Raw genomic sequence first — 16857 nt, 5'->3', positions numbered from 1 at the left:
TTAATATAGGTAAGTTTCAACCTGTAAGTTGGGGTACATTGTATCTTGTTTTAAAAAATCCTACCTTATTCTGATATCATAAAGAAGTTTTCTTTTATTTCCATCTGAAGTATAATTGTTTTGACTTTATGCACCTTAGTTTTAAATCTATATGGGATTGATTTTTGTGTTCAGTGTAATAAGAAATTTTAACTTAAAAAAAAAACCCTGGATTTTTGTTTGTCTCAATACTCTTTGTTGTTAAAGTAATTACTTTTTCTCAGTGATCTGTAGTGCCTACTGTGACATTTATTACTGCATGTTTATATTGTTCATATTTGTATAAGTTTATTTCTGGTTCTGTATTTATTTGTATTGGGTAATTTCTTTAATCTTTTAGACATCAACTCTATTCATTATTGTAGCTTTCTAAGGAGCCATAATAACTGATGTGATAAGCCTCCTCACTTTATTATTTTTCAGTGCTGTTTTGGATTTTTTCTACCATTTGTTCTCCAATATAATACTGTAAATATTCATCAACTTACCTGAAAAAACCTTTACAGATTATTTGAGCAGAACTAACATCTTTACTATACTATTACAAGTATTTTTTATCTATGGATATTCTATGTATCCTTTAATTTAAGTCTTCTCTAATATATTTAAATAAAGTTTTATAGTTTATCCACAAAGATCTTACATATCTTTTTACTACTTTTGTCTCTGAGTAGCTTACATTTTTGTTGGTATTTTAATTATTTGCATTTTTGTTACATTGTTTTTTTGCATAGAATTACAGTTGATAGTTGAATTTTTAAAAATGTTTAGCTTATATTCAGCCAACTTGCTAATCAATCTTTCTCTCTTTTTATAAATTCCCCTTGGCTTTCTATGTAGGTATTTATATCTTCTGCAAATGAAGGCAGTTTTGTTTCTTTCTTAAAAATTCTAATATTTTTTACCAATTTCTATGTAGTTCACCAAATGTTTAGTGGAAGTAGTGAAAATGGGTGTCCTTACATTCTTCCTATTTTAAAGGGAATTGTAATATTTCTTTACGGAGAAAGAAGTTAGCCATATTTCATATTGATGACCTTTTATCAGGTTTATGAGCTGATTAACTAATATCAGGAATGGGTCATAAATTTTATCATTCGTTTAATCTTTTTATTCTTGGCCATTCCTAGTTTATTTTATGCTGCTTTAGTTTTTTATTGGATTTTTATTTGATTTTTTTAAAAGTTAGTGTTTATAAATATTATTGGTCAGTTACATTGATTTCTTATACTGTCTACCTGGTTTTGATAAATATACATCATATAATGAGTTACTGCGTTAAAGAGAGACTTAGAAAATTAGACTATAAAGCTGATAAAATTACTCAGAACATAGTGTAGAAACACATTGTGATGGAAAAAATAATGAGTTGAGGGGACATGGAATACAAAATGAGAGTCCAAACCATGTCAAATTGTAAAAGGCAAAATAGAGAATAGGAGAGTGGCAGAGTACTCTTTAGCTGTGTTTTTGGTTCTTATCAAAATCTGCCTGGACAGTTTGACATAAAATAAATAAGAACCTTATCTGTTTTTGTTGGTGGTGGTTTTTGTTTCTGCCTTTTAAAAAGTAATTCACAGCTAGCATTAAGAGTAGATTAATTCCATAAGAGTTGACAGGGGAATTAGGGTTCTTTTTGGTAACTCCTATAAATATAAACAAAAGGGATGATGAGATTAGTCCTAATGAATTCAAAGCAGATGATGATGATAATGACCGGGCATTATAATTAGGAATAGAGAGATCTTTACCTAGCATTACTTCTTAACATCTATAGTTTGAAGTGAGATCTAGGGAAAGCAGGTCTTGGGTCCCCAGGCTGGGCTTTTCCTTTAGCCCCAGATATTGGTGAAGACCTAAAGAATGTGTGGACTTGGAGTAAAAAGAGTACCAACTAAATTGAAAATGTGTATCTTTATAATTAAAATCATATAATATATTTGTATCCTGCTTTCTTATAATATGATCTAACATATTTGAAGTATTTCTTCTATTATTTAATATTGTAGGAAATGAGCTTTATTTAAACCCAAACATTTCTCTACTTATGTCAGTTCATTTTAATTTTTTTTCCTATTTAATCTGTTTCTGATGCTATGGTCAAACATTTTTACTCATATATTTATGTTTATCTCTGGTTGTTTACTTGCATGTTCTGTGTTAAACTGTATTCCATCAAGGTTTTACTGTTTCTTCTCACAGTATATGAGATTGTCCACTTGTCATACAAACATTTATTATCACTTAAAATCAACCTTTTTGATTTTCAAAACAATATCATTCTTTTGGTTTTCATCTCATTGGAAATTAGGTTTTGCATTTTTACTTTTCATATAGTTTTTTAAAAATTTTGTTGAACATTCTGTTAGTTTGTATTTTTATCTTGTTTGCTTACTGATATTCCTAGTCTTTTAGATACATGTTAGGGAAATTAGTTCTGGATAATGTTTATCACAGATGTTTTCACAGTTTGTTTACTTGTCAATACTTTCTTGATCTTTGTTATGGTTTGGATATGAGGTGTTCCCCAAAAGCTCAGATGTGAAATGATGCAGTAAAGTTTGGAGGAGAAATGATTGGGTTATAACCTTAGCCTAATCCCATCAGGGATTAACTGAAGTAGTAGAGTGTGGCTGGAGGGGGTGGGAACTGGGGCATGGGCTTTGGATTTATATTTGTATATGGAGAGTGGACTTTCTCTGTCTGCTTCTTGATCACCATGATGTGAGCTGCTTTCCTCCTCTGCCCTTTCCTGCCATGATATTCAGCCTTACCTCAAGTCCTGAGGAATGGAGCCTGCCTTCTTTGGCTAAGAGCTCTGAAACCATAAGCCCTCAAATAAACTTTTCCCACCCCTAGAGTTGTGCTGGTCATATCCTTTAGTCACAGCAGTGAAAAAGCTGACTAAAACAATCTTCTAGTTTTAATTCTAGGATAATCATTGATAACTTTTTCCTAAATCCTTTTTCTTTTCTTTCTTTTTTTGATACCAGGATTGAACTCAGGGCACTCAAACACTGAGCCACATCCCCAGCCCTATTTTTATTTTTTTATTTTTATATTTTTTTATGTAGAGACAGGGTCTCACTGAGTTGCTTAGTGTATCATCATTGCTGAGGCTGGTTTTGAACTCATGATCCTCCTGCCTCAGCCTCCCCAGCCTCTGGGATTACAGGCTTGCACTACCACGCATAGCTTGAATCCTTTTTCTTGAGTTCTTTCATGTATTTGCAGTTATTAACTTTATTGTTGTCCTTGTCTCTCTCCCTCTCTGGACTGTGAACTAGATGAGGGCAAGGAAAGTTGATGTCTTATCTTTTTTTTTATCCCTACTACTTTTTCTAGTGGTTGGTATTGAGTTCTGTGAGTGATTTTTGAATGAAGACATGCAAAAATAGGCATCCTAGGTTTATAACCATTTAGCCTATCCTATAATGACTAAGTATTCTTTGTTTTAATTGTAGTATGTAAGAAGTAGGAAGAATAGGGTCATTTTTTAAAGGAATATCTATTTGTGAGAAATAGTTACATGTAGACTAAAAAGTTCTGTTGTCTATTCCCTTTTTAAATTAATTTTTTATTTGTTTTAATTAGTTATACATGACAATAGAATGCAGTTATGCACTTTGATATATCATACATAGACAGGATATAATTTTTCATTATTCTGAGTGTACATGTTGCCAAATCATATTGGTCCTGTAGTCTCATATATACATACAGTAATAATGTCTGATTTTTTTTCTACTAAGTTTTTTTCTTTTTGTACCAGGGACTGAACCCAAGGGTGCTTAACCATTGAGTCACTTCCCAGCCCTTTTATATTTTATTTTGAGACAGGGTCCTGATAACTTGCTTAAGACCTGGATAAGTTGCTAAGGCTGGCTTTGTACTTGCACTCCTCTTCCTCAACCTCCACAACCACTGGGATTATAGGTGTGCATCACTATGCCTGGTCTGTTATCTTTTCTTTAACAGTACTGGATTGAGTTTGTACAATTTTCCAAAATGCAGAGAAGGAAAAAAAAAACATCATTAGTTGTAAACTTTGTTTTCTTTTGCCAATCAGAGGGTTTGGTATTACTGGTGAGTGTGTGTTATCAATTAAAGTCATATTCTTTGGCAGGGAGGAATCAGATTACAATAACATAACTAGGGCTCAGAATACTGGTCAGTCTTGTCATATTGTAATTTAGAAATATTATGCAAGAGTTAATAATTTGTTGTTTTTAATCAAAAACAAGCATAATATTTTAAAAAATTTAAAAATTTAAAAATTACTTTTTATGATTTTTACTTTATAATTTCTATTATACTTTTCTCGTTTCATTAATCTTTTTCTTTAGGTATTCGACATGGAAGAATACTAATCTTTTACTTTATCTAGGTATCTTACTGTTATGGGATCAAAGTAATTTTAAATATATTAGAACAAGATGTCGTAAATAATATTTTTAAAAATTATGCTTATCATGGTCTTATTATATTAATTAGTTTTTTAACTTATAAACTTAGTTTGAAGTTTGTCTTATTTTATAGCATTTTTTAAGTGAAAACTGCTATGTAATTTGTTTCTTGATATAATTATATTTATTGACATTTTTAATTTCGATATATATGTAGACATGGCTGCATAAATATGTGGAAAATGGTTTCATGATAGTTTCATATTTAATCGATCTTCAGGAAGAAAACAACAATAAAATATAACATGATTTTTAGCTTTGATAAATCAAGTTTTAGGATTTTTTTAGTTTTGATAAATGAAGATTTTTTTAAGAAAAATTCAAGTCTTTATCTTTTATAAATCTTAACTATGAACTGTTTCAAAAGATTTTTGTGCATTATATTCACAAAAATTTAGACTAGTTATAACCATACAACTCTACCATCTTATATGAAAACTAAGTGCAGGCTGCCAATAGATATTCTGATATTTTAAGCCTACTTTATGTTTTTCAAGAATAAAACAACCCAAGATACTAAAATCTAGATTTTTAGCATATATAATAGAAACTGCAACTCAACTTTAACTACCCTATAGTGACATTTCTCTTGCCGCTATAATAAAACTTAAGAATGTTTAGTGATTTTTTTCCTTACTATTATTCAAAATTACATTACCCTTACTGAAATCTGAATGGCTTTTAGTGGATTAATTAAACTGTAGCTGGTTTGCCATCTGGGTGCAGCTTGTTTAGCTGCCTTTACGAGGAAAATTTTCTCATGGAATAGAGAGTATTTTTTGTTAGAATACAGCTGGTAGGTTTCACTTTCTAAAAACAAATAGTTTATGGTTTTATATATCAGGTTTGTGATGGAATTCAATTTGTAAAACATAAAACCCATTATTGCCATTCTTTCTAAAGGTTATTAACAATACAACATTAGATTTTTTATATTCCATTTAAATTTATAAAAATATGTTGTGTCTTGATAACTTGTAATATTAAGTAGAATCATAGGTTTAGGCTAAATGTGAAAAAAATGAGAAAGAGGGAATTAACTAAATCTGATTTTTATGGCTCAAGTGGTTTCATTAAATTAGAGTACTGTGTTGTTCATTAATGAACTTGTGCCATATGCTTTAACTGTTTTGGTCAATAGCTGATAAAGAAAGGCTTGTGGATTTGATTTTTTTTCATATAAAGCTGGATAAAAATATCCATATGATGGGCTTTTATCAAAGGAGTTACTTTGAATTCAGTAACTACTACTGAGGCAATATGGCTCGCAATTTGCGACCCAAAGGTAGTCATACATTATTGGAATACAGCCTACTGCGCTTCACATTACACAGATGTGAAGGCCTGATTATAGCTGCTTCATAATTAACAGTGATCCGATTTGTTTTGTGGCATAAATGGTGCATGTGTAGAACATTAGCCATGGCACTCTCATTCAAATTCAACTCAAGGGCTCAGCGGCAGGCGGGTCACGAGCTTTAGGGAGTAGAAGCACAAGCTCCTCCATATGTTCTTGCTGCATCTTACTATGGCTATGAGTGCAAGTTAAGTTCCCCAAAGAACCTAATCGTGTTCTGTAATTACAGTGCGGCTTTCTGCTGGCTAGAAATAAGGGAGAAGCTAAAACACTCCCTCATCAGATAATTTGTAAATTACTTTACATGGCGGATGCCTAACTCAGTTGGTTTTCAACTGCTGAAATTATAAATAATTGTAACAGATGTGGCAATATGGCTGGCCTCCAATAAATGAGGCCCTTGATAATTTGGCCAACCCTTTGACAGGCCAATTTAATAAAATGTGAACAAAATCTTCTTGCTAATAATTTATCATCCTTTTTCCCAATAGAATAAATTTAATTACCCTAGCAGTTAACAAGGTCACACCCAGATGCCAAACTCGGCTACAGTTTTGATAATGCAATCAGGAATTGAGAGGTGATGACAGCGTTGTTGTTTTTTTCATTACCTGGCTGCACATAAACACAGGTGGCTTAGCTTTCTTGTCAGTTTTTAATAATTACAGGCTATTATGGAATGCATAGTTAGCAGATTGAAAACCACACTTTAGTGAATTTGTTTGAGTATGATTGAGGTTTTAATGTATAGAGATGATAATGCATAACAAGCATAGTCCCTTGCTTATCCCACATTAGTGTAAAAATTTTGATTTTTTTTTTTTTACTGGTGACATCAGTGTAAAGTGTTTATAAAACTTAAGAGTATGTATTATAATATGTAATGAATTATACCCCAAAGACACATATTTAGAGATATACCATAGAGGAAGTTTAATTCTTAAATTTAGAAATTCATTTTAGTATACCATTAACATATACTTTAAATAATTCAGATTAGCAAATTCTGGCAGAAGAGGATTATAACAATTGCAGCAAAACCTGATTGTATTTCATTTTGCTATTTAAGGTAAAAAGTTATCTACAGGAAAATCAATATTTTCTTCTTAGTTTTTAAATACATCCAGGATCAGTTTACTCTTAAGATTGGAATCAACATTTGATGAATTTATTATGGAGATAACACTCTAAACACTCTTCTGCGACATATAAATAGCACTAATTTTTGTCTATGCAGTGCAGTATTTACATACTTTAGAATAAATGCTTAGCTTATGATTGTTCAAGTTTCCTAACAAAGATGCTGTTGTTATTCACTGGATTCAAGTATAAGCAATAAAACATTCCATGCATAACCCATTCAATGTTACATTTTATATGCTGGGTTTAAGGAGTTAAAGTTATTAAACTCATTTTCCCTTTTTTTTTTTTTTGCTCTTCATTAACTTAACTGTACATAGAAGTGTTTAGATAAAAATGGGAAGTTAAATTTGAGTATAGTATTCAATTTCGCTACAATGTGAGATTTGTATTGTATTTATGAGACTCAATGTTGGTATTTTAAGTTTTACCTACATAATTACTTTACTTTGTGATCTCTTAATGCAATCTGAGGATATTTGGGTTAAAAATGAGTGGAGAGAAGAAATATAAATATTTATGTTTTAAAAAGAGTGCTACATGAAACTGCTGGTATTAAAACAATTCTTACTCAATTTAGTGGTGTTTCTAAAAGGGAGGTGTAAATTTAAACTGGTACATTAATTTCATTTGGGAACTTTATGATAAGGTCATTTTGATCTATAATATTATGATGATTATTTTTTCTTCCTCCGATTTTTTAAGAATATATTACTATTATTAAAGTCATCCATATTCAAGTTATTGATGATTCAGCTCACAAGTTTGTCTTATGAATTGGCAGTATATGTGTTTTTGCACTTCTAAAAACAAAATGACAAGTTTCTGTAGAGATCCAGGTATTTCATAAGGAAGTCATATGTATGATGTATATGAAGTTATATGTATATAGTCTATATAAATTATGACTTAGAAGGTATACATTTTAAACTATATACTTTTAAAAGGACTTGTTTTTCAGAGCACAGTTGATCAATTTGTCAATTTCTCTGATATATATATATATATATGTGTGTATGTTAGATATTTTATAAGCATAAAAACACATTATACACACACTCACATACATACACATTTGAACTGTACTTGATTTTTAGTGAAATATTCTATAAGGGAAAACTTTATTTTGTTAATAAATCACATTCTTTAAAAATGTTTTTGTTTTGTATTGATATGTTTTGAATTTATAAATTTCTTAAGTGAAATAATGTATATATGTAGGAACTAAGTACTCCATTAAACGCTAGTATGTGGAAGGAGTTATTACTTAAATATAGGATTAAATAAGCATTTAATTAAAATTGACTAATAAGGTAAAACAATTTAACATACTATTTTTAATCATTATATCTATGAATCACTTTTATATTTATCAAGCAAAATTCAGTCATCTTCCACTGTAATACCATATGATGTTCTTTAGATTTAGTGCAATAAGATGATGTTTAAGTTATATCATGTTTTAAGTAGCAATTGGCATAACACTTAATGTTTTCTTACCTACTTCTATATCTTTTATAGGATTTTTTAATTAGTGAGTAAATGGTCAGATGCTCAGCACCAAAAAAAAAAAAAAAAGCAATAACAAAAAGTTGTGTATCATAATGATTATTCCCTATCAGATGCCTTAGACACATACTCCACTGATCATTTCTTATCAGATTAGCAATGATCTAGCACCATACCTTATTTTTTTTTAAAAAAATAAGGTACATATGAGTTTTTAATGTTGGATAAAATTTTTAAAATAATAATTACTAGCAAGAAAAGTTATTTTTTCAAAAATTCTATGATTTTACATGTAATTAAATGAACTTGTGTAGAAGGGGGCATTGGGTAATTTGGTATTGCTAGAGATATAAAAGCCCTCAAAAAGAGTACATAAAAAGAGAATATGAAGATCTACATGGATATCTTAAAAAGAGTATATGAAGCTATACATGGATCTTATAGGGATATACATATATCCTCATATTTATGTTATTTACACTTAATAATTATGTATTGCTGGGCACTGTGGTGCACATCTTTAATCCCAGCAGCTGGGGAGGCAGAGTCATGAGTCAAAGTCAAGTCAAAGCCAGCCTAAATAGCTTAAATAGGCCCTAAGCAGCTTAACAAGACCCTGTCTCAAAATAAACAAAAAAAAATTTAAAAAATATAAAAAATTATTGGGGATGTGGTTCAGTGGTTATGTGCCCCTGGCTTCAATACTTGCATTAAATAAATAAAATATTTTTAAAAATATTATGTATGTATGTCCATATATAATAATGTGAATTAAGTTTTAAAAAGTTGTTTTTTGTTTTAACCCATTAAGGTTGGTACATTTCATAGTAGAGTAAGATGATAAATAGTACCTCAGCTAGGTGATCAAGTTCAACATTGACTGTCCTCCTTTATGTTAATAGTATATGTCTGCATTGGCTTGGTTATTATCTTTCTCCACTGGACTCTTAAGTTGGAAGCTTGGTCTCCAGTGTGGGGATGTTACGAAGTGGTAAGGCCTTTTAAGAGGTGGTGCCTAGTGGAATATAATTAAGTCATTGAGGCACTGACCTTGGAAGGAATTGGTGTAGTTCTTGTGGGACCCCTTCGGTTAGTACTTGAGAGAGTGAGTTGTTTAAAAAAAATAAAACAAAAAACTCTGACCCCTTTCATGGTCTTGCTTCCTGTCTTACCTTATGATCTTTTCCTTTCACATATTTTTTCACCATTGATGCCATCTGCCATGATTTCCTGTGGCCAAGGAGGCCCCTTCCAAAACTGGTATCATATGGTTTGGACATTCAACTTCCAAAACTGTGTGCCAAATAAAGCTCTTTTCTTTACAAAGTACCCACCTTTAGGTATTTTATTATAGCAACGGAAAATGAACTAATAAAGTACCTGTGATACCATGTGATGAAAATGATAGTTCATCTCTATTACCTTCATCCTTAAAACTCACATCTGCAGTGTAATCACAATAAAAACATCAAATATATTCTAAAAATACTCTCAAGCTCATCAAAAATAAGGAAATTGTGAGAAACTGGTACATCCAAGAGGAGATCAAGGAGACATGACAACTAATAGTAATTAGTTCTAGTTGAGATGCCAAAACAGAAAAAGAACATTGGTAAAAACTAAGAAAATCTGAGTAGACTGTGGACTTAAATTAATAATAATGTATTATACAGATCAATTAGTTGTAATCAATGTACCATATATACTAATTTAGGATGGTAATAGTAGGGGAAACTGGGTGGGTAGAAGTGAGAAGTATAAGGGAACTCTATGTAGTATCTGCTAACTTTTTCTATACAGATAAAACTGTTGTAAAAGTAATTAATTTAAAAAAGCAGGTTAAAGGACAAAATTAAGTGACTATACCTTTTAATGTCACAAACATCTCAAAGAATTCTGAGGAATGATATTATGAAGAAAATTTAGTTTCTTATTGAAAACTTTTCTAAGAACTTTTATTCAATTTGTAGAGAAACTAAATTAATTAATAAAAATTGTAGAAAAACAAATATTTATACTTTGAAACACATTTAGTAATATGCTTACTGTAAAAAAAAAGTTAAAGAAATTTATATATATATATATATATATATATATATATATATATATATATATATATAAAATGTAAAATTCACATACAATCCTTCCATTTATTGAAATAATCCTGTAATTTCAAGGTCTTCTTTCCTGTGCAGGTTTGATGCAGTCTATATCTATACAGTATAATATAGCCTTTTCTACTTTAACTTTTCTCAATTTATCATGGATATTTTGCCCTCTCTGCTCTTAGCATAATCAGAATGCTAAGTCTAAGACAAAGGTCTATTTTCATTAGCTTTGATATGTTGTATCAACTTAGAAAAATTGTATCAGATTATAGTTTAGAAAAATTGTATCAGATTATACTTCCATTACCATGTTCACAAAGTACAGAAGTCAGAAACTGGGTCTAACCAATATTTAAAGATCTGGGGATTTCCCTTATGAACCATAAATCCTTGGTTCCTTTTGAAAAATCAGTAGATCAAGCAATAGTAGGCCACATTCTTCTATGAAAACAGTAGACTGGAGTTAAGTAAGAACAGCTAAGGAAGTGACTGTTGTCACTTCCTTTTACTTATACTTCTAAAAAATGGTTTAGGGCTGGGGTTGTGGCTCAACGGTTGAGTACTCACCTCGCACATGCAAGGCCCTAGGTTCGATCCTTAGCACCACATAGATAAATAAAATAAAGATACTGTGTTCAACTACAACTAAAAAATAAATGTTTTTAAAAAAATGGTTTATTTTAGAAATTTACTTCTTATGACTATATTTCTAGGAAAAGTGATTTTAAAAGAGTGAAAAGAAAATGGAAGCAATACAAGCTACTTTGTGGAAATGAAGAATACATTATGATTTAACATGTATAAATATCTTATTTATGAATTAAGATGCTATAATTTTAAAACAATTACAGCCATATTATTTATTTTTATTCTCTTTCTGATTCTTATGCAAATTTTGAGGTGTCATTACTTTCATAGTACTTTATGTTGTATTGAGAATTTTGAAAGAATGCTGCCTAAATAATCTTTATTGTTAGAAATATTAATAATATTAATAGAAATAGTATTATAAGTGTTGATTTCAGTGGTAATATGAATTATTGGAACATTTATTCTATTCATGAATATTTTATTTTTATTATTGTAGCTTCTTGATAAAATATTAATTATTTTATATTCTTAACTGTAATCTTATAATCCATTGGTGATTTAGATAATTTATTTTATAAAGAAAACTAGATTGCTTATTGGATATACCAATAAACTAAAATTATATTTCTTCTGTATTAATCTAAATTTTTTTCTTTGAACTTGAACAAATTATACAGAATTTATTTAGCAAATGATGTTGGTATATCTTCAATTATTTTATTAATGGCAAACTAGACAAGAGCAGGAAGCCTTTGAAATTGTTTAAATTAGTTACCAATCAAAGGAAATATGTGTAGATGTCAAAATTTTGATTATAGAATAGTAGGAAAAACAAAATAGCAAAATTTGGGGAGTATTTTAAAATAATAAGGAAAAATACTGCAAAATCATTTGCTCTTACAAAAATCAAAATGCTTTAAGTATTTTAATGTGCCAAACAAGGTAATGGAGTAATATGACAGTACAATAAAAACAACACTTTGAAGAAAATGTTTAATTGTATTATAGGCAGAAAAATAAATCAGGTTATGTAAATATGAGGAAAATAAAATGATATAAATCTAAGGTAGTCCCCTCATCTTAAAACTTATAGGTTATAATTAAGAAAATATTGCCTATCCCACCAAAAAAAGAAAATTTAGGCAAACTTGGAAAGGAGACAATGTTTACTCTTCTTGATACAAACATATATATAATATTCTCCCTTAGGAATATCATTTAGGAAGTTGGGACTCTGTATTACATGCAAATATTTTCAGGGCTACTTGATCCATATTGATAATATTCAAAAGGTTTGACATTCTTTGGGTAAATCAGCAAAACCTTTGTTTTCAGTATGATTTAGTATTTTTATTTTTTGTAAAGTAAGTGTTTAATTGAAATAGCATATGTATCGTTTTTATGGTATCATACATATTCAGTGGCAAAGGGAGCAGTATTCTAGTATAATCCTAATCATTATAAATAAATTTCCTAAGTTTGATTTTTTTGTGATTTCTTTTGTTAAAAGTGGGGGTTTATCATTATGACTTTATCTGACATAAATAAATTTCAAAAGAGAATGGTTAATAGTGGATTGACTTCTAAAATATCATGAGGTCTTAAGAAGTCATTATTAAATTATGATACATTAAAAGGTAATTGGATTTACAGTGTTACTGGTTTCCTTTTTCCAGTTTTGTATTCTGTGATATTATATGACTTTTGATCAGATGGTAGGTTGAGTAATTTGTGAGGAAATACATGCTTGGTCATAAGTTTAAGATAATTAAATTACAGATGAGTGGTATGTACCATGCATTTATGAGTTAAATTTTTTTCTTCTTCACATGTATATGATAATGTTGTTCATAAAAATATTTGTGTAGACTCTTAGTTATTTTACTGAAAAATAGCTTTCCACTTGAATAATAATGCTTAACTAATTGTAGTTCCCTTTTTAAAAAATGTTTGGTCTTATAACCCAAACGCAGGCCCCTGTACATGCTAAGCATGTATTCTACTACTGAACTATGACCCCAGCCTCTTGTAGTTTATAGTTTATTGCTATAATAAAAAAATTCTGAATATTTAGGCTTTATATAATATATATTTGCATATATTTGTAAATACAATAATATATAAACCAACAAATGTTTTTTTAAATAGTTATCTCTACAGCCATCATTATCGAGCTTGGAAACATTAATGGTCTCACAGAAGTCTGAAATTGAGTATTTACAGGAGAAACTGAAAATAGCAAATGAAAAGCTGTCTGAGAACAGATCTACCAACAAGAGTTTCTCAGAGAAGAGCATCATGACCAATACTGAAGGAAAACTTAAGGTAGAGGCATTTTGTTGTTTTATGAATTTATCAAGATGAGACTGGCTTGGCAAGAGATGATGTTCAACAACTTAGAACATATACTTCTCTGATTATGTTTCTGGAAATTTTAAATAAATATTACATGTTAAATACTTGATAAAATGCCTCCTAGGAAAAGGAGATACTATTAAATTAATTAATTCAGTACTAAGGAGATACTATAATCGTAAATTAATTAATTCAGTACTAAGATGTTATTGGTAGTGTGTTTATTTTTCCATTAATATTCTTATATTAAAAATTTTTTTCTTTAAACTTTTTAAAAAATATATTTATTTATTTATGTATCTTTAGTTTTAGGTGGACATATTATTTTGTTTTCATGTGGTGCTGAGGATTGAACCCAGTGCCTCATGCATGCTAGGTGAATGCTCTACCACTGAGCCACTATCCCAGCCCATATTAAAAATTTTTGATAAGCATCCCTTATCTATCTCTTATAATCATCTGATTAAAATTTTATTTTAATATTCATTTACTCATTTTTCAAATTTTAATTAAAAGAAAAATGCATTCAGTATTCTTTTATCCTGATATGATAGTTATAGTATAATACATATAGAATATAAAATAATAAATGGATTTTAATATTAACATGTGCATTTATTTATTTGTATTTAAAGGATGGTAGTAGGGAAAATTAGCATATTTACCTTATTGTAAAAATTTTCTTAATGTTTCAGCTTTTACTTTTTTTTACTATTTTTATGTATTTGTATTATATTGCAAAAGATTATACAGAATGTTACCAATATAAAAATTCCATAATATCATATCATAATTCTAGTACTTCTAGGTAAGTTGAAATAATTTTCTCTAAACATAAGGAGTTTAAGATATATTTTTGTTAATACTTTATTTAATCAACAGTAGAGGAAAAAATATTTTTTATAAGTAAAAGACTGTTTTAAAGATAAATTATTTTTGATTCTATTTTTTCTTGTGAATAGAACAAACTATCATAATAAAGAAAACATTTAAAATTAGACCCATGTTTCTTTAATTACTTAGTACTCTTACTCCCTATAAAATTGTTAATAATTTTCAGAGGAAGAGTTTTATTCATTTACTAAAACATAACTGTATTATGTATTCTTACCATTTTGAAATAGTTTTGCAAGCTTTATCTGAATGAAAGTAAATACAGCTAAAATTGAAATATATCATTATAGGGCCTAATTTGACTTCTTGCTGAATTGCTGAAGTTTAAAAATGTACTGCTTTGATTTTTTACTGTTTTTGATAAAATTTGAGAAGAGGAGAGGTGTATTTTAAGAAAAATTTTCTTTCTTTTTTGTGAGGATGAATACTATGTTGCCCAGCTTAATAGTTGCTTTCACATATTCCTTCTCCAGATTGGTATATGAAGCTGTACATAATACAAACACACATTCTTGTCTCTAGTTAGCCACATTGTAGTTAATGACCATATGGTCATTATGGTATAAGATCTACTGTCTGTTGTATTTATATTCCTCAAGCATATTGTTCCTTCAACTTCACTGTGTGTTAAACTATTTCAAAGGGAAAAAAAATCCTTTCCCTCTTGTTTCTGGTTGTCCTATCAAGTGTAACCTTGGACCCTTATAGAGCAATTAGACCAGCCTCTATCCCCTCCTTTGTAATGAGGTTTCTTGCATTTCTGAGTCTATAACCCTTTAGTCTTCCCTAATGGGACATCATTATTCTGAAAGAAACAATGTAAATGTAAATGAATATTCTCATTAACGAGTCACAGAGAAACCTTTAGCGGTAGCACTGTGGTAATTCCGCTTGTTATTTCTCTGTATTCCATGCAGGATTTTTTTTATAATTCATTATTAGTATTCAAAATTACTTGTTCTTTAATTTTGCATGTCTTTCATAATCCGGTGTTTCAACTAGTTCAACCATGTCCTTGTTTTATTCTCGAGGAACCACCTGTGAAACGTTCAAGGTCTTTGTCCCCAAAGAGCTCTTTCGGAGACTCAGAGGAGCTGAGGAAGCTGAGAAGAGCTGAAAGAAAGATTGAAAACTTAGAGAAGGCCCTACAACTAAAGGTGAAAATTAAATCATATCTTTAATAATAACCATGCTAAGATAAAACTATACTAAAGTAAACAAATATTGCACAAATAATGGCTTGTCATATTTCTTTCCTGAATTTAATTACCTGTACAAAAGCATGCAATCAGCTAATATGGTTTTTAATTTGTCTGAGGATCATAAAATAATACAAAAACATTTGCTATTTAAAAACTAAATATTTATTCACTACTTTGAAATTATTTGGAATATTTTCATTTAAACTTTGGACCAAATTTCTTATTGTTTCCTCAAAGACAAAAACAAAGAACTATAACAAATGGAAAAGAGTTTCTTGTTCTTTATATATGATAAATGTCTGAAAATAAAAATGAGTTAAAAATCATATTAACAGGCTGGGCCCAGCAGTATATGCCTATAATCCTAGCTACTCTGGAGTCTAACTCAGGAGGACTGAGAGTTTGAGGTTAATCTGGGCGATTTAGAAAGATCCCATCTCAAAAACAAAACCAAACCTTTCAAATTAGCTCAGATAACATACAGTTAAGTTATCCTTTGTATGAAAATTACATAGTCAAAGTGGCAAAAAAATTGCTTTTTTTTTTCCATTTCAAATGAATTTGTCTCAGAACTTGTGACTTTTGAGTATTCTGCCTAGGTTTAACAAACCTATACCTGATTGGTTTGTCTTTGAGAGCTTTTACTTCCTGATTCAGACTTAATGAATTCTCTTAAACAGAGGAGATCATTCATGCATATTGAACCAATTTTTATGTGACTACATTAAGTGTTTATTTGTTTATTTTTGTAGTGCTAGGAATTGAACCCAGGGCCTCACACATGCTAGGCAGGTGCTGTATTACTACACCCTAACTCCTCAAAGGCTTTTATTTTTTCTCTGACTTCAATATAGCAAACTTCATTTTTTATTTATAATTATCTAAAGCCTTTCCATATTTGAGTTTCAGTCATATAATTGATTCTCAATAGTTTTACACCATTCTGTGTCAGGTCCAATGCTTTATGTGTGATTACATAATCAATCACACCCCCCTTCCCCACCCAGTGTTAGGGCCTAAACCCAGGGCCTGTGCATACATACACCAAAGGGATATATATGTGTGTATATTTATGTGAGTGAGTGTATAAAAATATATACATGTGTGTGTCATACACATGATTTACTATAAGGAATTGACTCACAATTATGGAGGCCAAGAAATCCAAGATATGTAGCTGTGAAGCTGGAGATCCA

At 29.7% G+C, this 16857-nt stretch overlaps 1 protein-coding gene across 3 annotated transcripts in view; it reads left to right on the top strand.

Annotated features, from left to right (window-relative positions):
* The window catches only part of CNTLN (centlein), a 332078-nt gene that overhangs the window by 147738 nt on the left and 167483 nt on the right, over nucleotides 1–16857 (top strand). For all 3 annotated transcript variants that reach the window (XM_081278288.1, XM_081278287.1, XM_081278289.1), the window contains exons 9-10: nucleotides 13359–13535; nucleotides 15491–15616. In XM_081278288.1, the coding sequence (XP_081134414.1) occupies nucleotides 13359–13535; nucleotides 15491–15616 (303 nt within the window). The remainder of the gene's footprint in view (nucleotides 1–13358; nucleotides 13536–15490; nucleotides 15617–16857) is intronic.

This window comes from Spermophilus citellus (genome assembly GCF_964194105.1).
Source record: "Spermophilus citellus genome assembly, chromosome: 2".
In the NCBI taxonomy this organism is placed as follows: domain Eukaryota; kingdom Metazoa; phylum Chordata; class Mammalia; order Rodentia; family Sciuridae; genus Spermophilus; species Spermophilus citellus.
Note: the sequence above shows the minus strand (reverse complement) of the source record. Positions and strands in the feature narration are given on the sequence as shown.